The 27,686-nt window shown below is 38.0% G+C and overlaps 1 protein-coding gene across 1 annotated transcript; it reads left to right on the forward strand.

Annotated features, from left to right (window-relative positions):
• Positions 1-179: 179 nt before the first annotated feature.
• Positions 180-27,686, forward strand: CRLF2 (cytokine receptor like factor 2). Its single transcript, XM_070751816.1, has 10 exons — positions 180-255; positions 1,435-1,485; positions 3,845-3,971; positions 9,605-9,771; positions 11,751-11,884; positions 14,053-14,206; positions 16,031-16,148; positions 19,569-19,653; positions 23,270-23,390; positions 27,624-27,686. The coding sequence occupies exons 1-10, from the start codon at positions 180-182 to the stop codon at positions 27,635-27,637; spliced, it is 1,047 nt and encodes a 348-aa protein (XP_070607917.1). The 3' UTR covers positions 27,638-27,686.

Raw genomic sequence — 27,686 nt, forward strand, 5'->3', positions numbered from 1 at the left:
GTCACGCTCTATAACAGAAGGTGAAGTGCACAAGTCTTTTAAGAACTTCACACCACAATTATGTAATGATTTCCTATAGTCATTTCCTCCAGTTTGATTGATAAAGATATCTAGCAACACATAGTTGTAGAGATGTATTGCTGCAATTAACACAGATGAAATTTTATTCAATTAACGTTATGGGATGGACTATTCAAAATTATGTTGCTGTACTACTTTGGATCTACTTGCTAATTTCCAAATTATGGGCACAAAGTAAGTTGCAATTTAAACACATGCATTTGTAATGTAAATGATGTATTTTTCTTTTTAATCTGTATACAAGAAACGGGATAAAAGTCAGAGCTTAATCAGCCTTCAACATTACTACTATTATTTTCCAGATGACTTTAATGTTGATATACATTGATTTTAGATTTAACAAAACTTCGATAAGGTTTCAAGGTAAATAGCACATATAAATATTCTAATGTTTACCACAAGCTAGAGAAAATAAACAACAACAATATAGACCAGGGGCCTCCAAACCTTGGTAACTTTAAGACTTGTGGACTTCAATTACCAGAGTTCCTCAGCCAGCAATAGACTATACCGTCCTACAACTTTTTGGACAGTATGCAATCTGGGTCAGTCACCAGGATCAGAGGCTTTGTCTTCTGACATTTTGGATTCATGCTGGAGCCCATTTTCACAAAACTCTCTTCTTTTTGCACAGTGATAATACATAAAGAAGATATAATTTTAAAATGTTTTGAATAAGAATTAATGAAGTTTTATTAAAGCAATTTAATTCTGATATAATTTTGTTTGCATTTTATTTAGTTTGTCATTTGATTTATTCATGTTGTCATTTTTAATAATGTTTTGCTTTTCCCCAGCAGGTTTTGTGTCAGGATAATTTATTATTTATATTATATATTGATTTGAATTTTGGCTGACTTATCTTTCATAGAACGCATAAACTTGACTTTTATCTCTCCAACATGGATTATTAATATTTTAGTGTTATTGCCCAGTGTTAGTGTTAATTTGTATCTATTATATTGTTAAACACTTAATAATTATGACAGGTTGTAAGTTAATTAAAAATAAATACATAAAACACTTTTTGTCTTTATACAGAATAAACCTCTAAAACCAATGGGATTGCAGTTATTACATTAACTCAAATCAGTCTACTGTACTGTGATTAAGTTTGGATTAATGCATTGCTTATAATTAAAAGAGAGATATAAAATTAGAGTGACTGGTATCATTGATTTCCTGGAAAACCTTAAGATATTTAAAGTTATATCAACATTCTCTTGTTACCCTATTATAAATCCATTTTGCAAACCAAAAATATTATAAACAGTGTTAGGAATAGTGAACCATTTATATGGCAGTTGCACAGGATTTTTCTTTTTCAATCACTCTTACTTATTTCTTTTGAAGGGTTATGTCCCCCTCGTGAAAATTCTGCTGGAAAAGTCTTAGGAAAAGAAACAGGTACCATTTTAAAAGTTGATTGATTCATTATCTGCCATCAAGTCATCTTTGACTCCTAGGGACCACATAGAGAGATTTTCTTCCTGAGAGTGTGTCTCTAACCTATTCTTCCAAGTCTTCCAACTGTATATTCATCTCTATTGTATCTGAGTCCACTCACTTTGCTGTTGCCTTCTTCTTCTCTTTCTTTCCCCTTTCCTAGCATTAGAAATATTTCTAGAGAGCTGGGTTTTTGCATAATGCATCCAGAGTAGGATAATTTGATATTGGTTAGTTGCAGTGAAGGGCTACCAAAATTTTTACTACCACACTGTGGGCGTGGCTTATGCATTTTCTTTCAACATCTTTCAGTGCAAATTGGGTGCTCTGGGGTGGAGCTCCACTTTCGGTACCCCACTGCGGTCCCCCCGGTTAGTTTTACCTCAATTGAGAACATTTGTTGGATGATCCATTGGTTTATTTACTTGGCCATCTACAATATTCTCAGCACTTTTCTTCAACACTAAAATTCCTCCACAAATATGTACTCATAGTCTTTTCAGTTCTATACCATGCTGCATAAAAATCTTTTTCTGACTTCCGAAATGCTTTGTCTCAAGGAAGAGGATATTTTATCTTAATTTCAGCTTGATTTGGAATTTATTTTTCTGCCTTCTTCTGATTGTATTTGAGTGATGGAGAGTGACAGAAAGCACTCTGAAGGACACTTATGATTGTCTTCAAGCTATTTGTGCTCAGAAAACTGTAAATAAGGACTAAATTATTCAAACCATGTTATATGGCTTGATCAAATGTTGAACAATCTGATCAGTTATTATGAAATGGATCTGAAATATGTCAAGGTACTTTTCTCCTTCAAAGAAACTGAAATTGAGGGACCTTAGACAAGGTTCTTCCATCTGCACTAGTTACCAGATGTTTCTGGGTCCAATTCAAGGTACTTGTACCTATAAAACCTTATACAGAATCCCTGTATAACTTGGGACCTGGTAGTTGAGTGATTGCCTTTTCCATAAGCCTCTGTTGATCCAATTAAGTGAAGCAGAAAGGGCATGCTGTAGATTCCAACAGCCAGGGGTGGGCTACTGCCCTGATGGGGGGAACGCAGTGTGGTAGCGAAAATAGACCTCCACCCCCAGTGAAGGGCTACCAAAACTTTTAATACCATACTATGGGCATGTCTTATGGAGGATGCCCTGCATTTTCTTTCAACATCTTTCAGTACAAATTGAGTGCTCTGGGGTGGAGCTCTATTTTCACTACCCCACTGTGCCTTCCTCCCCCGGTCCAGGCAGTAGCCACCCCTGTCCACCCCAGAGCACCCAATTTGCACTGAAAGATGTTGAAAGAAAATGCAGGGCATCCTGCATAAGCCACACCCACAGTGTGGTAGTAAAATGTTTGGTAGCCCTTCACTGCCATCAGCTAACCCATCAGCTGCTGGAAGCCAGAAGTCAGATTTTTCTGCAGTGGCCACTGTTCTAAGGACCATCTTCCTTTCTATCCCCAACCTTTTTAGCCTTTCATAAAGCCTTAAAAGCCTTGGTACAATTTCAAGCCTGGGGCATCAAATATGGCAATGGACCTATTCCCTAGCTATATCACTAAAAAATCTAATATTGTACTGTTGTGTAGCGTGAATTGGATATTTTAATTTTTTTATTGTTTTAAAATGATTTCTTAATTTTGAATTATAATATATTTTATGAATTATAAGCTGCTTAGAGTCATTGACTGAGATGGATGCACAGAGAAATTGAACAAATAAATAAATAAGGAAATGAAGGAAAAATATAGATATCCAAAGTTCCAAAGTAGGGAAGATAAATAGATTTCACCGCTGGATCATTGCTAACTTTTTAGGTTGTCTGAATTAAGTTTGAAGCCTGTTGGGTGATGCAATGAAGAGACTTGTGTTCTGAAAGGGTGTTGGGCCATTCCTATTGTGTCTTAATGGCTTTCCTGGTTTGGATCTTGAGTGAGGGCTGATCGTACCATTTCAATCTAATTCTGTCTTGTTCAAAATATCCTGTCTTGAATGGATCACCACACCTGCATTTCTAAAAGCTGGCCCAAGCTTAGTATCTCCTTGTGAAAGGGAACTGTGCTCTGAGTTTCTGTCTCTGTTAAGATATCTATTTTTTTTGGGGGGGGGAACTAGAGTTTTTCCCTTTTAACTATTCTGCCTTTTAAAATAATTCTCAAAGTATTTCATTCTTCCAGGAGAGGGGTGGGTGCTAACTTTCTACATTTTTCATTATTGAAGCAGGTCAAGCAAGAGAATCTCTAAATAAAATCTCCAGGCTATTTTTATTACACAAATGTCTTATTGTTTTATTTTTCATTATGATCAACCCGGATTCTTCATACAATGAAGAGAAATGTATAAATTATAAAATACAAAATATCCATAATGTGCAGATGAAGATCTTGTGGGATTCTACAGAAAGGTTTACTAGAGGGAACTTTATGGTGTTTTATAGGTGAGTATTATTGAAAGACTGTACTCAGTGAGATGAGAGGCATACAAAATTAATAATAAATAAATAAAATTGACTTCCTTTGAACTACTACATTTTAATGCTGGAGATTTCTTTGAATAAGTAGGGCTTTACAAACAAAGCATATGGTGGTATTCTTAATAACTTTTCCTCATTCTTTTGTCTAGATTCTAGAAGAATATTTTTACTACTAGGCCTCCCTTTTTCATTTTTTAAAATTCTTGACAGCTTTTAAAAATATCATTGATATGATGGCATTATCAGAGATTTACTGTACATTTTATTTAAAACAAAAAAACGAAGGAGCAGATACATCATTAATTGAATGTCAGTGGCATAATTTTGGGATAGGACCACAGAAGGCTGACCTTGATATAAGTGGAACTGAATGGAATAAATAAATAAATAAATAAATAAATAAATAAATGTGTCTTTAGAAAAATCTCTCTAAATTGTGACACTAATTGGTGAATACTGATCTGACTTTCACAAATACCCATTGTTAATTCTAGTTTGAAAAAAGTCCAGATACAATTTTTATCTCATTGGCTAAACATTCTGTATTTCTGATATTTCCACTAACCAAAAACCTTAGTATGAGGAGACTAATACTATTGATCTCACTGGATCTTCTTTAATTCACCGTTCTAACATACTGTTCAAAACTATCTACAAATAGGTTTTTTTGTAGAACTAATCTACAACCTAGCAAGAATACAATATTTTGTACCAATGGTGGGCAAATAGATGCTGCAAAAAAAAGAAAAAAAGCTACAAATGGAGCACCAGGATTGCAGCTTGCAAACACCCATCCTGTGGGGGGTAGAGAATGAAGACCTGCATACAGGTAGTCCTTGACTTTCAATCACTTATTTAGCTATAATTCAAAGTTACAACAGTAGTGAAAAAAATGGCTTACAACTAGTCTTCATATTTACAACCGTCACAACAGCCGCATGGTTAACTGATCAAAACTTGAGTACTTGGCAACCAGCTTGTATTTATCATGTGATTGCCATTCGATATCTTCTCAGTTGGCTTCTAACAAGCAAAATGAATGGGAAGAACTCAATTCTCTTTACAATCCCATGATTCACATAACAACTGCATTGATTTGCTCAATACCCTTGGCAACTTAACAACCATCATGTTTTGCTTAGACAGAAAGTCTTGTCTTAATTGTGGTTTATTCATTTAACATATTTATATGCCACCCAACTCCCGACAGTAAAATAACCCCAATTAAAACAAACATACTCAAACTATTTATTTGTTTTATTTATTTATTCAATTTTTATGCCGTCCTTCTCCTTAGACTCAGGGCGGCTTACAACATGTTATCAATAGCGCTTCTTAACAGAGCCAGCATATTGCCCCCACAATCCGGGTCCTCATTTTACCCACCTCGGAAGGATGGAAGGCTGAGTCAACCTTGAGCCGGTGATGAGATTTGAACCGCTGACTTACAGATCTACAGTCAGCTTCAGTGGCCTGCAGTACAGCACTCTACCTGCTGCGCCACTCCGGCTCTAACATTTAACTAACTAACTAACTAACTAACTAACTAACTAACTAACTAACTAACATCTAACTAACATTTCTCATTCAACAGTCCCAGGCCTGCTGGAATAGCCAGGTCTTTACAGCTTTGCAGAAGGCTGGGAAGGTGGGGAGAATACAAATCTCCAGAGGCAGTTGGTTCCATAGGGTTGGGGCCGCCACCAAGAAACACTCTCCCCTGGGGATCTGCCAGCTGACAGGGTTTAGCTGATGGGGTCTGGAGAAGGCCCATCCTGTGGGTCCTTACTGGCCACTGGGAGTATGCGGCAGAAGATGGTCCCAAAGGTAATCTGGTCCTAAGCCATGTAGGGCTTTATAGGTGATAACAAACTTTGTGTTCGGAGATGTGTTCGGAGATCAACTAGCAACCAGTGCAGCTTGCAGAGCATTGGTATTATATGCATGTAGCTTGGTACTCTCATAATTGTTCTCATGGCTGCACACACCTCTGTCCCCACACTGACTCATTAATTCCAGAATTGATCTAACAAATGTTTTGTAAGCTCTGGTTAGCAGTGTAATATGGCCAGAAAAGAAGCTACATAAGATTAGATTAAAAACTCTTAGTGCTTTTTTGGCAATGTTGTTACAGTGGGTTCTAGTACTTAGGTCATTGGATATGAGTACTATAAGGTCTTTGACAGAGTGAGGGTAATCTATAAGTTCATTTCTTCCAAGTTTGTATTTTATATTCTGATTCTTTTTGCCAATGTGTAAGACAAATCATTTGTTGGTTGAGATTTGAAGTTGCCAGTTGTTTGACCATTCTGCTACATGGTCAAGGTCTTTTTGAAGAGTAGCAGCATTGTCGGTGGTATTACATAGTTTAACATTATCAGCAAAGAGAACACAGTTGATTATAATATGAGCATAAGATCGTTTATGTAGAATATGAAGAGTGTTGGTCCTAGTATGCTGTCTTGAGGGACACCACTGTTGACAGGAGCAGGATTTGATATGCCACTTCCAATTTTGAACACTTATAGTCTGTTAGACAGGAGCACAGTTATCCAATTGTGTAGTGGTCTAGAGTTGCCTTAGGATGTTATTTTCAGAAGTAGTTTGTCATGTACTAGTGAATCAAAGGCTTTACAAAAGTCTATATAAAGCCAATAAAACTAAACTAAACTAAATTATGCAAATTGCATCTATTGTTTTACACTGATTAAGTTGAGTGGTTCAAATGCTTTTGTAGTGTAAGAGTTGCAAATTATTATATCTTTAACCATTATTATATTATATATAAAATTATTATATCATATATTATTATATTATATACAATTATTATATCTTTAACACAACCTAGTGATTGGGATCATTTTGCACAAGGTATCAGGAGAAATGCAGATCAAAATATATTGAGATTTGAGGACAGGGCTTCATTTACAGAGTCAAAGCCATTACCATCTTAACAACTTTGGTCTCCCAGTGGAGGTCCCTGGTAATTGTATTTTATGTACTATTTTTGCATTTAAACTGAAAAGCTCCTTACCGCTGAATTCTTTTGCCTTAGGAAACAGATGAAGTAGCTGTTATCCCCACTGATCTTGACTTCACATATTTATTATATTGCAGATATGTAAACTGCCCTGACAGTTGGAAACATAATATTGGACTTTTGTTTTCCTTTTCCACTCCTTTCTGTAGGATCTTATTCTAAGGATAAATGTTAGCAATTTGGGTGTAGGAATGGTGTGCAGTAAAAGGAATTGGTGGTGATTGCAGTCCTGTGGTTGTGTGGGTTTTCCCCACTACACGTGAGACATTATACGTCATGCAGAATGTGGTTCAAAAAGTTACCACATTCAAACTTCAAATCTGAAACATGCTTATATGGTGCTTTTGAGCAATAAGGATTTCATTGGTAGAGAAAATTAACAATATTAGCTGTGACAATAAGAATATCTGCAGAACACTTGAATATCATTGTGCCTGCCTGGTATTTATGTTTTGCTGCTATTGCCATTTTTTAAAGGAGAAAAGAGATGGAGAATTTTTTGAATCTAAGAAGTCCATCCTTCTCAAATATTTAAGTCAGTCTGCATTGACTTTTCATATTGCAGAAAGGCTGACAACAGCACTAGGACTTGGTCTTATTTTTCCCCCCTGTCTTTTCTTTTATGCAAGTTAACACCATTGAATGTATATTATTTCACTGAAAACCTGAATTTATATTGATTAAATTGCTTATTTTTATTTGATTTGAGCAAACTGAATTGAACAAATATTTTAATACTAAGAGAGAGAGAAAGGCATAGCCATAAATATAAACATAAACATATCTCTGCAAATTCTCAGTGAATTGCTTACTATTCTTTACTTGGGTTACATAACCTAAAAAAATCTACTTGGCCTATAAAATCTTGGCCTACAAAAACAGAGAATTTTTATTAGAAAATTATATTTTTTTTCACTGTGGGAAAAAGCTAATTCTTTTAGATGGCATGGAATTTCTTAAGTTTATTTCTAAGGGAATAAAGCAATCCACATTTGCTGTAAAATAATATGAATATTTTGTAGGATGGGAAATAGAGTACAGTAATACCTCGTCTTATGAACTTAATTGGTTCCGGGAGGAGGTTCAGAAGGTGAAAGGTTCATAAGATGAAACAATGTTTCCCATAGGAAACAATATAAAATAAATTAATGCGTGCAAGCAAAAAAAATATCGCAAAAATGCCACACTGTGCTGGCCACCGCCGCCTGGCTGTCATCTTTTGAAATAGCCAGGCGCTTCTCAGCGTTCTCCCGAACACTGAACCCAAATGTTTGGCAAAAGTTCAGGTTCGGCATTCAGGTTCAGGAGGCCGCCGAGAAGCCCCGCCGCCTGGCTGTTGCCTTTTGAAACAGCCAGGGGTCTTCTCAGCGTTCTCCAGAACGTCAAACCCGGAGGTTTGGCAAAAGTTCGGGTTCAGTGTTCGGGTTCAGGAGGCTGCTGAGAAGCCCTGCCGCCCGGCTGTCACCTTGCCACATTTCGGCCGGCCAGGAAAGATGTCTTCATGACATCAAAGCTCCACCCATAGAATTCCCTATTGGAATTCCCTACCTTCGTTTGAGCCTACTGACCGTCTGACAGCTCCGCGGCTCTTCTGGCAAGGTGACAGCCGGGCGGTGGGGCTTCTCGGCGGCCTCCTGAACCCGAATGCTGAACCCAAACTTTTGCTGAACTTCCGGGTTTGGCATTCGGGGGAACATCAAGAAGCCCGCCTAGCTGTTTCAAAAGGTGACAGCCGGGCGGCGGGGCTTCTTGGCGGCCTCCCGAAGCCGAACCCAGAAGTTCAGCAAAAGTTTGGGTTTGGCGTTCGGGGGAATGCCAAGAAGCCCCCCGGCTGTTTCAAAAGGCGACAGCCAAGCAGCGGTGCTTCTCGGCGGCCTTACAAACCTGAACGCCAAACCCGAATTTCTGGGTTTGGCGTTCAGGCAGCGGGTTCGTAAGGCGAAAAAAGTTTGTAAGAAAAGACAAAAATTTTCTGACAAAAGACAAAAATATCTCGAAAAGTTCGTATGACGAGGGGTTCGTATCACGAGGTACTACAGTATTTTCAAAATAGGTATACCTAAAAATATTCATTTTTGTGATTCTCAAAAAATAATTTTGTATAATACCAGAGGCCAGCTAAGACCTCTTTCTTCTGGTCACACTTAAATTGCAGTCATATCACCAGAGGTGGGTTCGTCCCAGTTCAGACCAGTTTGCCTGAACTGATAGCAACCCACTGGTGATATCACGATGACATCAATGCCGGTCCATGGTTCCTGCCATCTTTTTAAAAAATGGAATTATTTTATTTTATTTTATTTGTTCTCATCACCCCCACCCCCCCTTCTACACATGCACAAAAACAAGTTCTTAGCACTGTGCAGGCAGTTGCTATCTTCTTTTTAGCGTTTTTGAGGGGGGAATTTTTTGGATTTTTTGCCACTGCGTATGTACTCATTTGCAAATCATGCACACTAATGAGGCCCATGAGGCGCAGGAGGAAGTGAATCGGCAGTGAGGTAAGTTAGAACCCACCCCTGTATATCACTATTTAATATGGTTATTTCCATTTTAGATTTGACAAAAAGAATTGGAAGCAGTGTATCCAGTATGTCCATGATCATGGATACATAATTGGTTGTATTTTTAAAATTGAAGGACGTGAATTTGATATTTCTATCAGAGATACAAATGGGACAAAGGAATTTTACCAGGATTTTAAACTAGAGAGCCTAAAATTCTGTAAGTCTATATTTTTATCTATTATAAATCTACTCAAGTGACTTTAAATTTAATTTTGGGGTACTTGGTATTTGATATAATTGCAATTGCATGAATAGTAGCATTTGTAATTTGACAGGAAAAACATGGTCAGCAATCATAAGAATGTCACTTAGTTGCTGGATTAATTGCAGACGGTATTTATTTATTTATTTATTTATTATACAAATATAGTATTGTAGTATGTTTAACATAATATAAGTATAAGGTAGTGATAGGAATGATAAAGAGACATATCTTGTTTGATATGATAGTTGGCACATTTAAAATTTTTAAAGTTTTAAAAATTTCTCAGGTCTTCACGGAGTTGGAAATTTCAGTTGATTGAGATTTTAATGAGTTCTTGTTACTCAAGAAAATTGGAGGAAGTGTGAGAAAATACATTAAAATCACTTTTCCCCCTTTAAATATTATTATTATTAATAATAATAATAACTACAACAATAACAATAATAATAGTAATAATAATAATAATTCATTAGATTTGTATGCCACCCCTCTCTGAAGCAGTGATCCCCAACGTTTCTGACCATCAAGGGTAGGGGTGGCTCTCTCTCTCTCTCTCTCTCTCTCTGTGTGTATAAGCAATGGTTTCCTGTGTGCAACCTAACTCATCACATGCACAAATTGTGTGCTCCACCCGCCGCATGTGCGGTGCAGTTCTCAATGGGCCACAGACCAGTAGAGGCTAGTTGGGGGCCCCTGCTCTAGAGAATTAAGTATTTAATATCCAGACAGACTATTTTTAACAAAATATGCTGATTTGGCATTTGTGTTGAGATGATATCCTTCTTTTCTACAATGGAGCCATGGGAAGCTGTTTTATTCCAAATTAGACATTGTATCATCTTACTTTTAGCAACTTTTTAGGGTTTTCTTTCAAGTCTACCTGGGATCAGCCTAAAATATTTTGCTTTTAGACTACAGGAAGATTAGAGACTCTAACATTAGTCTCATTTCAGTTTTTTTCCTTTATCTTGAAAAGAGTGCTGAAATTTTCTATCGCAAGATGATGATTACATATTTAATACAGACAGAATAAATCTATTTTTATGACTGAGCTGCCATGCAGAAGTACAGCCAAAAATGATAAACCTGACCTGAGAAATTGCTAGAACTGTCCTTTCACAATAAGTAAAACTGAAATCTGAATAATATCTTTTCCCAGTGGCTAAAATTTGGCTGAAACCCAAAGAGGTTCCTAAGAATGTAGGGCTCTTGAGTCATGAACTAGATGAAGAAAATTTAAGTTTAATTCTTGGATGTAGGAAAATATTCCTGAGACAAAATGGGAAGAAAGAATTACCAGCCATCTGAAATACAATTTTGAAGGAAAAAGTGGGAGAAAAATCTAATAATGAATATTTTCCTTGGGTTCCTTTACACACCTCTAAATTTAACCTGCCGCCTATCGATGCCCTACAGACAAGAAAGTGCGGTTCTTTCATTATATATTTCATTGCAGTACCTGAGAAAATACTATTTTTTCAGCACCTTTATAACATCCTGCTTCAGCATCAGGGCTTCCTAAAAAAAATATTTTTTAAACAAAACCAAGAGCACTTAACCAAATAGAAGTCATCAATTTTAAGAAGTTAATGAGCTGCAAATATTATTAACCTACTTTTGCTCCTACCTTTTATTCCCAGTAGATATAGTACTTCCCTATCAGATTACCTGATACATTCTGGATTTTTAAATTTTATGGTAAAACCTGGTTCATATTTAAAAGATTATTATAATTATTATATTATATTTAATAATGATAATATTATAATTCCTGTACATAAAAATATTAATATAAAAGCAAAAGGGATTTTTACAAAAAATATTAAGCATTTGGATTATTGCAATGTAGTAAACATTTTAAAAATGAAAATCATATTTGTATGTATCTAGAAAAATTGCAATCTGTACTAATTTATTTTCATCTTTCCCAGTGAAGCCCAAATCTCCTCAAAATGTAACCTTCCTCTGGAAACATAACAAAGTGATCATAGAACATAAGCCACCTTTCGTTCCACATTGTTTTAAATTGGAATATCAGTACAAAAGTGAATTTGATGAAGATTGGGTATGTGTTAAATGGAATTTTTTGTAACAGAGATTCAAAGGTAAAGGGGATGGCGATTTTGAAAAGCAGTTAACCTATATTTAAAAGTCTGTCATATGCAACAGATATAGAACTGTTCTCTGTTAAAATGGACAGCACGATGTGGAATGACAGATTGAAATGAAATGGAAATATGCATTAAGGGCAGTGGTGGGTTGCTCCCAGTTTGGCCCAGATCAATAAACTGGTAACAGTGGTGGTGGGAGGCTTTGCCCATCTGCCCAGGATTCTTCTGCGCATGCGTAGGAGCATTGTGCGTGCACGAGTAAACCAGTAGCAACGGGATTTACAACTGACTACGGTTGATACAGTATGAACATTAGGAGAAAATTCAGAATACAGTGGTACCTCTACCTACAAACACCTCTACTTACGAACCTTTCTACATAAGAACTGGGTGATCAAGATTTTTTTGCCTCTTCTCAAGAACCATTTTCCACTTACAAACCCGAACCTCCAAAACTGTAACCGGAAAAGGCAGGAAGAAGCCTCCATGGGGCCTCTCTGGGAATCTCCTGGGAGGAAACAGGGCCAGAAAAGGTGGGGAGAAGCTTCCGTGGGGCCTCTCTTGGAATCTCCTGGGAGGAAATAGGGCCCCATTCTCCTTGTGGATTCTCCAATTGCACACTTTATTTGCTTTTACATTGATTCCTATGGGAAAAATTGCTTCTTCTTACAAACGTTTCCACTTAAGAACCTAATCATGGAACAAATTAAGTTCATAAGTAGAGGTACCACTGTATTAAACGTTCTGTAGAAGCAGAATAGTTTGCCTAGGACACTGATGGACACTCACTTTTCTGAAGAATATCAAAAGGATTGGAATTCAAATGGTTGGAAGACACCTGTCAGGGATGGTCCAGTAGATTGCTACATTGATTAGGACATGTGAGTAGAAGATTACCTGGTGTCTTCCAGTTTATATGTTATAAGATTCTATCAGGTTTCATACTAATGTGATAAATCTCAGAATGATTTTTGGTTTACAGTGATCCCCCGGGTATTGCGACCCCGATCATTGCGAAATGGCTATATGGCGATTTTGCAACCCGGAAGTAAAAACACCATCTGTGCATGCGCGCCCTTTTTTCCTATGGGCACGCATGCATAGATGGCGCTGGGCAGATCAGCTGCTGGGCGGCTTCCCTAGGTCTTCCCCCTCTTGGCGGGCATCAGCGAGGAGTTTCCCCACCGCCCACGCAAACTCCTCGCTGCTGCCGCTTCGCTCGGGCCGCTTCCCAGCTGAATACTCAGCTGGGAAGCGGCCCGAGCGAACGGCTTGTCCGCAGCCTGCCTGCCCGCGCGCCCGCGGCTCGTGCGCCCTTCTCCCACCCACCCCGTTCGCTCGGGCCGCTTCCCAGCTGAGTACTCAGCTGGGAAGCGGCCCGAGCGAACGGCTTGTCTGCAGCCTGCCTGCCCGTGCGCCCGCAGCTCGCGCGCCCTTCTCCCGCCCACCCCGTTCGCTCGGGCCGCTTCCCAGCTGAGAATTCGCTTCAGGACTCAGCTGGGAAGCGGCGCGAGCGAGCGGGGTGGGCGGGCGAAGGGCGGGCGAGCGGCAGCGAGGAGTTTGCGTGGGCGGTGGGGAAACCCCAGCGCCGCTTCCCAGCTGAGTCCGGCTCCTCGCTAGCGCTGCAGAAGTAAAAACACCATCTGCGCATGCGCAGATGGTGTTTTTACTTCCGCAGCGCTACTTCGCGAAAACCCGATCATTGCTAGGGGTCCTGGAACGGAACCCTCGCAATGATCGGGGGATCACTGTATTGTGGTGATTATAAAAAAAACCCATGGGCTTGCAAATTGTCATTCAGATATTTTTTCTTAATTGCTAATGTAAAAATACAAAGATGGAAATTTAAAAAAATATTTTTGCTTAATTTTTTTATGGTCTTTGATTCCCATTAGTTTTGAACTGTGGTGCAAGCGATTGAATTATAAATGAGACTGATGAAGAATGTAACTTTTTACATTACTAGCATCTAACACAAAGAGTGAATATTTCTAATAGATCTGTGTATTTCAAAAACCTTTGCTATATAATCTTGGTTTTTTACTGTATTTACTAGGTTAAACCAAAGAGGAAATGTATACAGTAAACAAAATTAATAATGACCACCACTCTTGCTATTCAGTTTAGGAAAAATGAAAGCTGCAAGTTTGAAATACAAAATTTGGATCCAGAGAAATGCTATTCCTTCCAGTTTAGGTCAAGATTCATCTGCGGTAGTTATTCTTATCCAAGTGAATGGGGACCAAAAATACATTGGAAAAATGGCAGTTCTATAGGTAAAAAATGATAAATATTAGTTCCCTTTTGTCATCATCAATATTTCTCTGATGTTTAATATTTGTGAACACAAATCGGGGTGAAATGCTCCTGGTTTGGTTGTGCCTGTTGGTCGTCAGAGAGTCTGTTATGAAGGGAATGCAAAACTCTGCCCACCTGCCCAGACACTGCCATTTGGGTTCTTTTATCCTCTGTGCATGTACAAAGTGTTCTGTGCATGCGCAGAAGCTAAAGGAACCCAAATGGCATGTTCTAGTGGGTGGGCGGAGCCTTGTACTCCCTTCACGACCGTCTATCTGACAACCAACATGCACGAGCTAACTGGGAACATTTCACCCCTGACACAAATGTATAATTACCAGGGTCATAGTCTTGTGAAGTACTCCAGGCAACAAGCACACAAAGAAGTACTTTTCCAATGTAATATCTTTGCAATACTAAAATGGCAAGGTGACCAGACATCCCGCTTTTGGCGGGAAAGTCCCAATTTTTAACAATTTGTCCTGCATCCCACAACATTTTTAAAAAGTCCTGATTTTTTTTTAAAGGTGGCCACTTACCACAGCGGAATGGAATTCTCTTCACTCTTGCAGGAGAATATCCGAACGCCCGTCGCTTGCGGGTGCCGATTCGTTTGAATTGGCCCAAAGCCTCCCTGAAGGGGAAGTGAAGAAGGGGACTTGGTGGGCAATCTTTTTTGGGGTCTGCACACCCCATGGAAAGCCCATCTGGGGCCTCCAATGGTGGCAGTACAGAGTTGCTTTGGTTGCCTTAGCCGCGGCTTCAGCTAAATAATAGAAAGAATTGAAACAGAAAGTGGAAGTCATCCAGAAAGAGAAAAATGGTGAGCTTTTGTACTGGAGGTGGAAGAGAAAGAAAATTAAAGATAATGAGATTTTTGCTGGATTTAATTTTTTTTAAGAACTATACTTTTGGATTTTTGAGTTGAAGATAAAGAGAAGAATGAGGAAGTGGCTAATTATAGACCAAATTTTTAATCAAGATACCCCCACTCCCGGTCAATGGTCTCCCACTTTACCAATGTTAAAATCTGGTCACCTTAACCTAGGAGTTAGGGAAAGGATGTTGCTTGAAACCCTTTAGGATGTCCATATCTTTCTTCAAGCTTTCAATTCACATGAGTGCCAATTTGGATTGGCTGGGCAATTGAGATATATTACAAATTCTGTGGCTAGGCCGCAAATCTGCTTCTCCTTAATCTCCTTACTTGCTCCATCTAACCTGACTTTTCTGAATTGGAGAGGGTCTTGCTACAGAGAGAAAGAGAGTGGATATTTCTTTTTACAAAGTTAATTACAAAAATACATGTAAGATCTGACTCTGACCCATATTCTATAATGAGCTGCCTTTAGTTCTCAGTTTGGAAAATCATTTTTCAAGTCTCAGTACCCAACTGCAAGTTAGTAATAAAATGCAGTTGAATATGTACTTGTGTTATTTGGGGGGGGAAAACAACCCAAACATGAACTAAGAGCAAATTCTTTTAGGCTAGACCTTATTTTTTCCTATTCTAAATGTAGCTGTAATAAAAATCATTTAAGGTCACTTCAGGTGGCTTTTCTATTGGGTATCTTTACCAGAATATTTCTAGTGAAATACAAAATGTATTACCATGAAATTTTAACATGGCAATATTATATTGAAAATCCCCCATAAAGCCTTTTTAGGCTTTATTCCTTTTTAGGAGACAATATTTGAAAAAAATATACCTAAGTAGAACTGATGTTTCTTTTGTTAATCCCTTAAAGACCACTTTTTGTCTCTGTGTGCCTGTGTCTGCATCTGTGTGTGATTTTTCTAAGATTCCTGTGAAGCGGATGACTTCAATCCAGATTTAAATATTGTCCTCCAGTCAAGTTTGGTGATGTCTGGCCTCCTAATCATGACAGCCATTCTGCTTTATGTCTGCAGGCTAAAGAAGTATGTGATGCTTATTTTTATAACTCTTTGTCAATTACTCTAACAATACCTTTTATTATGATTATAAAACTGAAGCAATTATATGAGGGTCGCCCAGAAAAAATGCACCACATTTTGTTTCTCAGCCTACATTAGTGGTACGAATGCGAAACTTTAGATATACATTATTTGAATGCAGAGGTGCATGTGTAAATTTTGCATTTCTTCAGACAGATAGTGTGGCTGCAGCAGTGTTCTAACATGGCATCTGTAAATGATGTACTCTACAAACAGTGTGCCGTCATTGAATTTCTCATTGAGGAGAAAGAAACTGTTGGGAACATTCACAAATGTTTGTTCCAATTGTTTGGGCCATTAAAGGATGCCGTTCATGGAAGACATTTTGAGGATGATGAAGAGGTGATTCGCACAGTGCAGAATGGCTTCATGACCATTTGAAAGATAACCATGTCCCAAGATTCACATCAGGCTAGGAATTGTGAATTAGGCCAGTATGTTGAAAAGCAGATGAAATGAAGTAGTTATTGATAGAGGAATTATTTTCAACACAGTGTAAAAAGAGGAAGTTTGTTGGAAAAGTGCTGTCAGCAAGCAATTGGAGTGGGGAGAGAGAGAACAAAGGATTTCTAGAGAAGTTCAAAAAAATCCCAATATTTGCAAATCAAGCAGACAGATTTGTTCACAATTTATGTATTGACAAAAGCAAGGAATTTATGCAAATCCTTGTAGTTAATCATTACCTACTATGACTTTAGTTCCTTCATGGTGAACCTAAGGCACACGTACCACAGGTGGCATGTGGAGCCATATCTGAGGGTATGCGAGGGGCTGCCCTATGTCACCTCCAGTGTTCATGTGCGCTCTGGCCAGCCGAACTTTGGCCTTCCAGAGGGCGGGGGAGGCCATTTTTGCCATCCCCAGGCTTCAGGAAAGCTTCTGGAGCCTATGGATGGTAAAAAATGGATTCAATGGGCCTACAGGAATTTAGCTCCTGAACTTCTGGTAGACCTGTTGGGCCCATTGTTTTGCCATCCACAGGGTCCTGAGACTTTCCTGAAGCCTGGGGACAGCAAAAAAAGGCACAAAGGGCTTACTGAAAGTCCAGATGCTTTAGTGAGGTCTGCACACACATGTGTGAGGGGCAACATAGGGGGCTTGTGCTCATGCACAAGGAGAGGACATAAAATTATGGGTGTGGGCATGAGCATGCATGCACTGGTGTTGCTTGTGTGTCTTTTTGGCACCCGGGGGGGGATCACTATCACTGCTTTAGATCATTTTCACTGGATAAAATTAAAATACTGTACTGTATTTCCCTTCATTATAAACACACACTGGCTCAGCTTCCGGTGATAGATGGAAATTTAAAGTTCCAAAGAACTAAAACAGAAGTGAAAGATAAGTTTGTTTTAAACAAGAGTAGCACATAGAGAAGTTTTATTGTGACATTTTTAAATTCAGATTAAACTTTTTCCTTGAAGGTTAATGCAGCTGCGAGAGCAGTCATGGGCTTACCTAGGTATGCCCATGTTACACCAACATTCCGCAGTCTGCATTGGTTGCCGATCAATTTCCGGTCACAATTCAAAGTGTTGGTTATGACCTTTAAAGCCCTTCATGGCATTGGATCAGAATACCTCCGAGACCGCCTGCTGCTGCACGAATCCCAGCGACCGATTAGGTCCCACAGAGTGGGCCTTCTCCGGGTCCCGTCAACTAAACAATGTCGGTTGGCAGGCCCCAGGGGAAGAGCCTTCTCTGTGGCGGCCCCGACTCTCTGGAACCAACTCCCCCCGGAGATTAGAACTGCCCCTACTCTCCCTGCCTTCCGTAAAGTTCTTAAAACCCACCTTTGCCGTCAGGCATGGGGGAACTGAAACATCTCCCCCGGGCATGCATAATTTATGTATGGTATGCTTGTGTGTGTTTGTTAGTATATTGGGGTTCTCTTTTAAACTTTTTAAAAAATATTTAAATTTATTTGGATTTGTTACGATTTGTTTATGCCTTGTTGTGAGCCGCCCCGAGTCCGCGGAGAGGGGCGGCATACAAATCTAAATAATAAATAAATAAATAAATAAATAAACTGAAGAATGGAAAAATATCTGTCTAATCTCTGTTTAGATTATCAGTGGGATATTGTCTCTTTATCATAATAAACATGTTGAATTTTCTACAGTAGCATCAGAGGTATATTCAGCAGATTCTGACAAGTTTTGCAAAATTGGTAACAGACGTTTTGAGTAGTTTGGAGAACTGGTAAATACCACCTTTGACTGGTGCTGCAGGGATCAGTCCTTTCCCCACTGCTATTTAACATTTAGATGAAGCCGCTGGGTGAGATCATCTGATGGCACGAGGTGAGGTATCAGCAATACACTGATGATACCCCGTTGTACATCTCCATCCCGTGCCAATTCAGTGAAGCAGTCGATGTGATGTGCTGGTGCCTGGAGGCTGTAAGGTTCTGGATGGGAGTCAACAGGCTCAACCTTAACCCCGACAAGACTAAGTGGCTTTGGGCATTTCCTCCGAAGGATCATACCATCTGTCAGTCCATGTTCCTTTGGGGGGGAAACCCTAATTCCCTCAGAGAGGGTCTGTAATCTGGGTGTCCTCCTTGATCTACAGCTGAGGCTTGATCAACATGTCTTGGCTGTGGCCAGGGGGACTTTTGCCCAGGTTTGCCTGGTTCACCAGTTGAAGCCTATTTAGACCAGGAGGCTCTGCTCACGGTAATTTACACCCTTATCAGTTAATGTCATGATTATTGCAATATGCTCTACATGGGGCTACCCTTGAAAAGTGTTTGGAGATTTCACTTACTCCAGAATGCAGCTAAGAGATGCTGTTGTGGATGTACCTAGGTTTACCCACATCACACCAACACTCTGTGTGCTGCACTAGCAACCAATTAGTCTCCCGTCACAATTCAAGGTGTTGGTTATTACTTATAAAGCCCTACACAGCTTAGGACCAGACTATTTACGAGCCCACTAGGTCCTGTCAACTAAGCAGTATCGGTTGGTGGGCCTGTGGGAAAGAGCCTTCTCTGTGGTGGCCCTGGGTCTTTGGAGCCAACTAACTCCCAATGTCCCCACTCTACTGGCTTTCCAAAAGGCCCTGAAGACCTGGGTCTGCTAGCAGGCCTGGGGGTCATGAGACTGACATCCTATTCCAGCCTAGATATGATTTGATTGGTCAGATTAATAGTAAGATTGTTGTGGTTTATTTAAAGGGTTTAAAGTACTTTTAATTGTTGTATTTTAATTATTTATAGTGTTTTTTTCTTGCTGCAAGCTGCCCTGTAAGACATAAGAGTCCTATGGGATTGGGCAGCATACAAATCAATCAATCAATCAAATAAATAAATAAATAAATAATCATTTTTCTTTATCTTTATCTTTAAAACGATTACAGAATTAGAACAACTTTAATGCCGGCTGTACCAGACCCTAAAAATATATATTCTGATTTATTCAGGAATCATAATGGAAACTTCCAGGTAAGTTATTATGGAATGTTGAATTCCTCTTCCTAATTTTTGATTGCCCTGACAACTTTTTGATTCATTAGATATCTCCAAGCTATTTTGCACATATCTTGCAACGGCCAAAGATTATTTATTTATTTATTTATTTGCACAACTAGTTCTGGATTGTTCTGTTCTTGAAGCATTCTAGATAATTCAAAATTCAAAGCAAAGCAATTAAAACCATGACCTAGCCAAAATAAATATCACCAATTAATGACAAGTAGAATTAAAATATGTAAAATAGATCAAACCAAATTGATTGATTATATGCCATCAAATTGTTTTCTAGCCCTGACAACCTCATACCAAAAGCATTAATTAATTGTTTTCCCCAATCGCACAGATTATTTGCTTTTACATTGATTCCTATGGGAAAAATTGCTTCTTCTTACAAACGTTTCTACTTAAGAACCTGGTCACAGAACAAATTAAGTTCGTAAGTAGAAGTACCACTGTAGTTGTACCAGCATGGGAGGATGAAGATTACATTTTTCATAATTTTTAAGAGAAAGTAGAAATACAAATAATATCAACTTTAATGACAAGAAATATCAACTTTAATGACAAGAAATATCAACTTTAATGACAAGTCTTCAGAGATGGGTGGCATAAAAATCTAATTAATAATAATAATAATAATAATAATAATAATAATAATAATAATAATAATATGTTCTTTAAAACCTTGGGAGTGGGGAAAAGGTTCAGGGTTAAAAGAGCCTTAATTTTATTGTTCATTTTACCTATGGTAATCGAGCTTCTCATCCTAAGTAACTGCTGGCAGTATTGGACAATTGTTGTGAACAAGAAATTAACTTTTATTTTTATGTAACTCTGGGTAGCATATGATAATCCAATAAAACAGTGCATATATAAAACAATTAGATACATATTAACATATTAATATATTAAAATGTTAAAAATTAAATTTACCATATATATGGTATAAATTCACAATTCAAAGTGTTGGTTATGACCTATAAAGCCCTTCATGGCACCGGACCAGAATATCTTTGGGACCGCCTCCTGCCGCACGAATCCCAGCGACCGGTTAGGTCCCACAGAGTTGGCCTTCTCCGGGTCCCGTCGGCTAAACAATGTCGTCTGGCGGGACCCAGGGGAAGAGCCTTCTCTGTGGGGGCCCCAACCCTCTGGAACCAGCTCCCCGCTGAGATTAGGATTGCCCCCACCCTCCCTGCCTTTCGTAAACTCCTTAAGACCCACCTTTGCCGTCAGGCATGGGGGAACTAAAACACCTCCCCCTTGCCCATGTTGTTTTGTTGATTGATTGACTGTGTGCCTGTTTTTTATATATACTGTTTTTTATGAGATTATTAATTTAAATTGGAACTGGATGGGTGGGCATTGGATTTGGTATTGTGTACTGTACTGTTTTTTATTATTGTTGTGAGCCGCCCCGAGTTTGCGGAGAGGGGCGGCATATAAATCCAATAAACCTAACCTAACCTATATATTTATGGTAGTGAATTAATTTATTACTTTTCCTATTCAGTCATTGACAGCAAGAATCACTATGTTCATGAAATAACACTCCATCCCTTGGAATAAACCCATTAATTCATGAATTAGGAATTAGTGTCAATGTTGCTCATCGTAGGGATAACTACCATTGTTACACAAAATCTGTAAAATATGAGATCAAAAGCATGGAAAAGTCAAGGGAATGTGGTATATTTTTTCTTATAAATTTACCGTATATACTCGAGTATAAGCCGACCCGAGTATAAGCCGAGGCACCAATTTTTGCCACAAAAACTGGGAAAACGTATTGACCCGAGTATAAGCCGAGGTTAGAAAATGCAGTGGCTACTGGTAACTTATAAAAATGGAAAACAATAAAATTACATTAATTGAGACATGTTTTAGAATATTTATTTTAAAGAAAACCAGTAAACTAGCTCTGTAAATTTAAAAGAGGGTAAACAAATTAACAATATTAACAATAAATTAAAAAGTAAAAAAAGTAGCTCGATCAGGAACAAAGCTAAAACCTAAGAGTTAAAATCCTTCAAAACTGGATTCCTTCTCATCATTAATTGGATTTACATTATTGTTCTGTTTTTATATATGCTGTGAGCCACCCTGAGTCCTTGGAGAGGGATTGCATACAAATCCAATTAAATAAACAAACAAACAAACAAACAAACAAACAAATAAGTGTATCCAAAGAAGAGCTTCAGCATTAGCTGCTGTGAGGTTATCAGCATAGAAAACCAAATAGATAGATAGATAGATAGATAGATAGATAGATAGATAGATAGATAGATATAGATAGAAAGATAGACAGACAGACAGACAGAAAAATAGATAGATAGATAGATAGATAGATAGATAGATAGAAATAGATAGATAGATAGATAGATAGATAGATATAGATAGAAAGATAGATAGACAGACAGACAGAAAAATAGATAGATAGATAGATAGAAATAGATAGATAGATAGATAGATAGATATAGATAGAAAGATAGATAGACAGACAGACAGATAGAAAAATAGATAGATAGATAGATATAGATAGAAAGATAGATAGACAGACAGACAGACAGATAGAAAAATAGATAGATAGATAGATAGAAATAGATACAGATAGATAGATAGATAGATAGAAAAATAGTTAGATAGAAAAATAGATAGATAGAAATAGATACAGATAGATAGATAGATGATAGATAGATAGATAGATAGACAGATAGATATAAAGATAGACAGACAGATAGAAAAATAGATAGATAGATAGATAGAAATAGATACAGATAGATAGATAGATAGATAGATAGATAGATAGATAGAAAAATAGATAGATAGAAAAATAGATAGATAGAAAGATAGACAGATAGAAAAAGAATTCCTGTCTAGCTTTGCCTCATAACACATTATTAGATCCTATCCAAGCAAGGACAGCAACTACCACAAAATACCATTTTTTAAACAGTTTAAATCCTTTCAAAGGAGGGGGAGGAGAATCTGACAGCAGGGGGCCTTTTTAATCCGACTTACCATTGCAAATGGCTGCCTTCTTTGCTTGAGCTAGGGAGAGGAACTACGGCGTGCCAGAGGGGACAAAAGCTGGTGCCTCCTCGCTCTGGCTCAAGCAATGGCGCCCTCGTGTGGTGACTTTGTCAATGACCCGAATATAAGCCGAGGCTGTGTTTTTCAGCCCATTTTTGGGGCTAAAAAACTCGGCTTATACTCGAGTATATACGGTATTTATCCAATAAAAAGAATTTAGAGAAATTTAAGAATTTGGTCATATTTACAAAAATTGAGAAATTGAAAGAAACCAAAATTAATCTATTCCTGGTATGTGTTAATGCTAAGCTGAATCAAATCTGGTTAGACCTTGAGTGATAGAATGGGCATACAAAGGATATACATTCAATCAAGAAGCCAGAAATACATCTGGGAAGAAGACAAATCATTTCCATCTACATAGACATGAGCATGGCATCACTAGAAATCAAATATCAGTTCCAAAGAGGATTTTATTTTTTATTACCTGTAAACATTCCTGGAAGTTAACATTTAAAAAATCATGGTAATCAGTTGGTGATTTTTTTTCAAGGAATGGATTAATAAAACTGAGAATGTGCTGCCTGAAACACAGTTAGAATGTAAAGAGAAAGAATGTATAATTGAAGAGGAAAAAGTGGAAGATCTCCAACAAGCTAAAATGGAAGCCAAAGGTATGTTTTTGAAATCCAATGTATGAATATGAAGGCTGTATTGCCCTTTTCCAACTTAAATTACAGTTTTTGTTTGAAATTAAACTTATGAACTAAACATAGCAATTTGTAATGCCAAATTGCACCAACTATTAGTGAAGCAATGCTAGTGTTTCAAAAATGAGAAAGTTGTAGAAAAGAACAACTTGAATAAACAATAACTACAACAAATTCCTTATCTGGACTTATTAAAAGGAATAGAAATACAGACAATCAGGTATATAAAAGTATCCATATACCCATAGAAGAGAATATTTGTAGTTCAAGGATGAACTGTGGGTCCCTGGTGGTCAACACCCAATGAGGGAGCAAAGAATTTTAGAAACAAACCACTGCTTTAAAAACCAGTGTCATCAGCAGATTTTGGCTTCCTAGACTTGCAAGAAAACACAAGGCTAATAATAAAAAACTTTACTTCAATATATAAATAAATTGTTAAATAAACAACAAGAAAAAAGTCAAGGAAACAGTTGGTCCACTAAAAAGAGAAGATGGCAAGGAAGTAACAGGCAGTAGAGAGACAACATAGCTGCTTTACTCATTCTTTGCATCAGTCTTCACACAAAAAGAAACTCTAGCCCAACCTACCAAAAACATAACTTCAGCAATGCATTTGACAAAGTAAACCACTTCTTGGTAAACTAGACAAATATGGAATATAAAGCATCACCAGCAGATGGATTTGCAACTGGCTGACAAACCATGCTCAATGATTAGTTCTTAATGCTACTGTATCTACAAGGAGAGAAGTAAGCAGTGGATTATCACAAGTTTCTGTCTTAGGCCCAGTACTCTTCAACATCTCATACATGATATAGATGAGGGAATCTATATCACACTAAGTTGGCAGAAATAGTCAACACTGCAGAAGACAAGCTCAGTATCCAAAAGATCTTGACAGACTTGAACAAAAGAGCCTATTCTACAACATGAAATTTAATGTGGAGAAAAGTAAAATTTTACACCTAGGCAGGAAAAACAAAATGTACAAGAACAGATTAGATGAAACCTGGCTCAAAAACAGTAATTGTGTGAGAGAGACCTTAGAGTCCTAGTGAACGATCACTTATAGTTCATGTTTAGCAGCAGCAGTCCAAAAATGCTAATACAATCCTTCGTTGTATAAACAGAGGCATAGAATACAAATCACGTGAAGTATTAGCAACACTTTATAAATCTTTAGTAAGATCACACCTGGAATCATGGACGAGCAAAACATGTTAATGGAACAGAATGAGTCCTATTTTTCTGCTACACAGGAGATTACTACCTTGAACAATGGAATCCCAATTTGTATAATTAATTTAATAAAAAGGGGAAATAAAGGAATTCTATAATGTAAATTTCCCAGAGACAGTGAACAATTAAATAAATACTGAAAAAGAATCCTTACCAGGTCTAGCCTACAGGGATAAATGAACACAAATAACCAGAGATTTTGGTAAACCTTTCTTCCAAAAATGTAGGAGCATCCATTAGTTTAGTTTAATTTAGTTTAGTTTTATTAGTTTAACGATAAGTACTCTTCACAAACTGAACTTTTTAATTCTGATGAGATAATCCTATGGGTTCAGAATATATTTAAGTAAGTTATACCAAGAGACTAACTTTATGGCCCTAAGCAAAACAAAATCATTCTGCAGAGATGCATCTATAATGTGAATTTTAAGCTCCTTTTTAACCATAATGATGTCTCTGGTAAAAATAGATCTCTGAAGACCCCATTTCTGGAGTAAACAAAGTATTATTTGAACTAATATATCTCACCATATACAGTATACTAAATTCTTGTTTCAAATGCCCTGAGACATTTTAGCCAATAAGTAAAATTATGCTGGCAAATTTTGAGAAGTGAACTGTCTGTCTCTCTTGACTGTTTTCAAAAGTAAGAACAGAGTTGAAGCTTTTAAAGAAACCCTGAATGCAGCCTTTAGAATATTCTTCCCTATATAATCAAATTAGTGAGTGACATCAAAATATGAAATCACTAATCAAACAATAGCTGGACCACGAAATAGTGTATTGTGTGAAAGAGAAGAATCTCCCATGTTGGAATTGAAGCGGGGTTGGGGGTTGGGGAAGGACTTTATGTGAAGGGTCAGCCACTTTGGTGTAGTGATGAAATTGCTGGCTTGGAAATCAAGAGAAAGTGGGTGACTTTGAACCAATTATTCTCTCTCAGCCCAATTCATCCCATATGGAAAATGGAGGAGGAAGCAGTATTATGCATGTTTATTGTCTTGAGTTAATTATAAAGTAATAAAGGCAAGATAAATATAATCTAATAAAGTGGTTAAGTCTCTCTTGTCCCATGTAGTGAAGAGCCCTCTGCAGTTTCTTCACTATGCAAAGTAACATGTGAAAATTTGTGTTGCTTCAGAAGAAGTCAGACCTACATATAGTCCTTTAATGTCTAGTCACTAGTTCTATTCCAGTTTATTTAAACTGGGAAGAAAGTTCCTTTCCTATGTAGTGCTGTGTCTCAATAAAATGTGTAGGGAGGGATGCAGTGGTTGGCCACTGCCGGTTCACCCGAGATTGGGGAAACTGATAGCGGCGGCAGTGGGAGGCTCCGCCCACCTGTCCGAACTTCATCAAAAATACTCTGCTCAAGCACAGAAGGTTCTACGCATGCACAGAGATATTGTGCATGTGTGAAGCATGCCCACGTGCTCCCATTCCTGAACCAGTAGCAAAGGTAAAATAAACCGACTACTGTTGTGATGTGACAGCAGTTATCTCTTGGCTTTGGAAGAGAAGGCACCTTTCCCTATCTACAGCCTTGGTTGAAAATGTGTTACAGAGGATCTTGAATGCCATATAAAAAGATAGCTTGATGGTTTTGGTGCTGTTTTATAATTGCTCAGACTTTTTTCCCCTTGAAAAATAAGCATGGGGTAAATGTACACAAAATACATATTGAAAATATAAACGGGTAAGCAAATGGATCAACAGCTCTTTTTGGCTTGTTATGCAGTGAAAGAGTGAAGGACTTCTTATAACTTCAGGCAGTGTGACCACTCAGGAAATGGAGAGCTGTCTGAATGACCTTTTTGGTCACCTGGACAGACTACTGATAGTTTGTAAGGGATGTATGCATGCCTGTTTTCTTTCAACGTCATCCATGAAAATATTTGTCATCCATGAAAATATTTGTGTAGTGATTTTCAATAGCTTTAGAGAAATTGGAGAGTGGAATTGGTGGCAGTAAGAGGTGCTCTGTGATCAGATTTCAAATCTTAATTCTCCCAGAAACAAGATTGCATTCAGGAACTAGTTAACAGAGAAGCTTCATAGTCTTTATTGCAGCTAGATAAGTGGGTTTAGTGCAGTGTTTCTCAATTATTTTCTGTTAGCCCCCCCCCCAGGAAGAAGTGAAGATTTAACGCCCCCAACACTCCGCTGATTGTGCCCCACCATGAGATATGCAAAATTGCGCCCCACCATGAGATATGCATCCTATCTGACACTTTCTGCCAGTACCTCCGTCACATTCTTCAGCGTTGCGTCCAGGGCAGCTCGCTCTAAAAGAAAACATCTCGCAAGTTTGAGAAGTTTGATTGAACTTGCAAGATGTTTTCTTTTAGAACAGGATGCCCTGGACACAATGCCGAGGAATGCAATGGAGGTACCAGTACAAGGATGTGCGTCCTACTCCTTATGGCAAAAAAAAGCATGTTTCCAGGGTCACCCCCCGCCCAGGGCAGCACTCTGTGCCCCCCCAGGGCCCCCGCCCCACTATTTGAGAAGCACTGGTTTAGTGCACGTAAGAAAGAAGTTAGATATATCATATGAATAATTTGCTTTCAGATACTGCTGCTGCATATTCTTAATATGCAATGTGTTTTCAGCAGTCTTCAGCATTCATGATTCAGGGGTTTGTCAGCTTGAGGAAGGACAATGCCATTTACCATTTTTAGTAATGGCAGCAAAATGGCAGTCCATATGTAAGTACAAGTTCTGACTTACATATAAATTTGAGTTAAAGATAGAATTGAGAGTGTTCTTGTAATGCTAATCTTGAGGTTTGGATAAGACTGCTTGGTGGTTTTGCCTAGCCTGAGCAGTGTTGGTTCTTGCTTCTTAAGGCCTTATCCTAAATTTGAGTGCATATTTTGCAAAACAACTTGAACTGAATTTATGATTAACTCAGATAATTAATTACTCATTTTTGTTGATATTTTTTCTCCATAGCATTCTGGTGTTAAGAATCAAGAAGTATAATTTGTATCACGATGCTTAATACTGTTCTGTTTG

The sequence above is a fragment of the Erythrolamprus reginae genome, chromosome 4 (assembly GCF_031021105.1).
Source record: "Erythrolamprus reginae isolate rEryReg1 chromosome 4, rEryReg1.hap1, whole genome shotgun sequence".
NCBI lineage: Eukaryota > Metazoa > Chordata > Lepidosauria > Squamata > Dipsadidae > Erythrolamprus > Erythrolamprus reginae.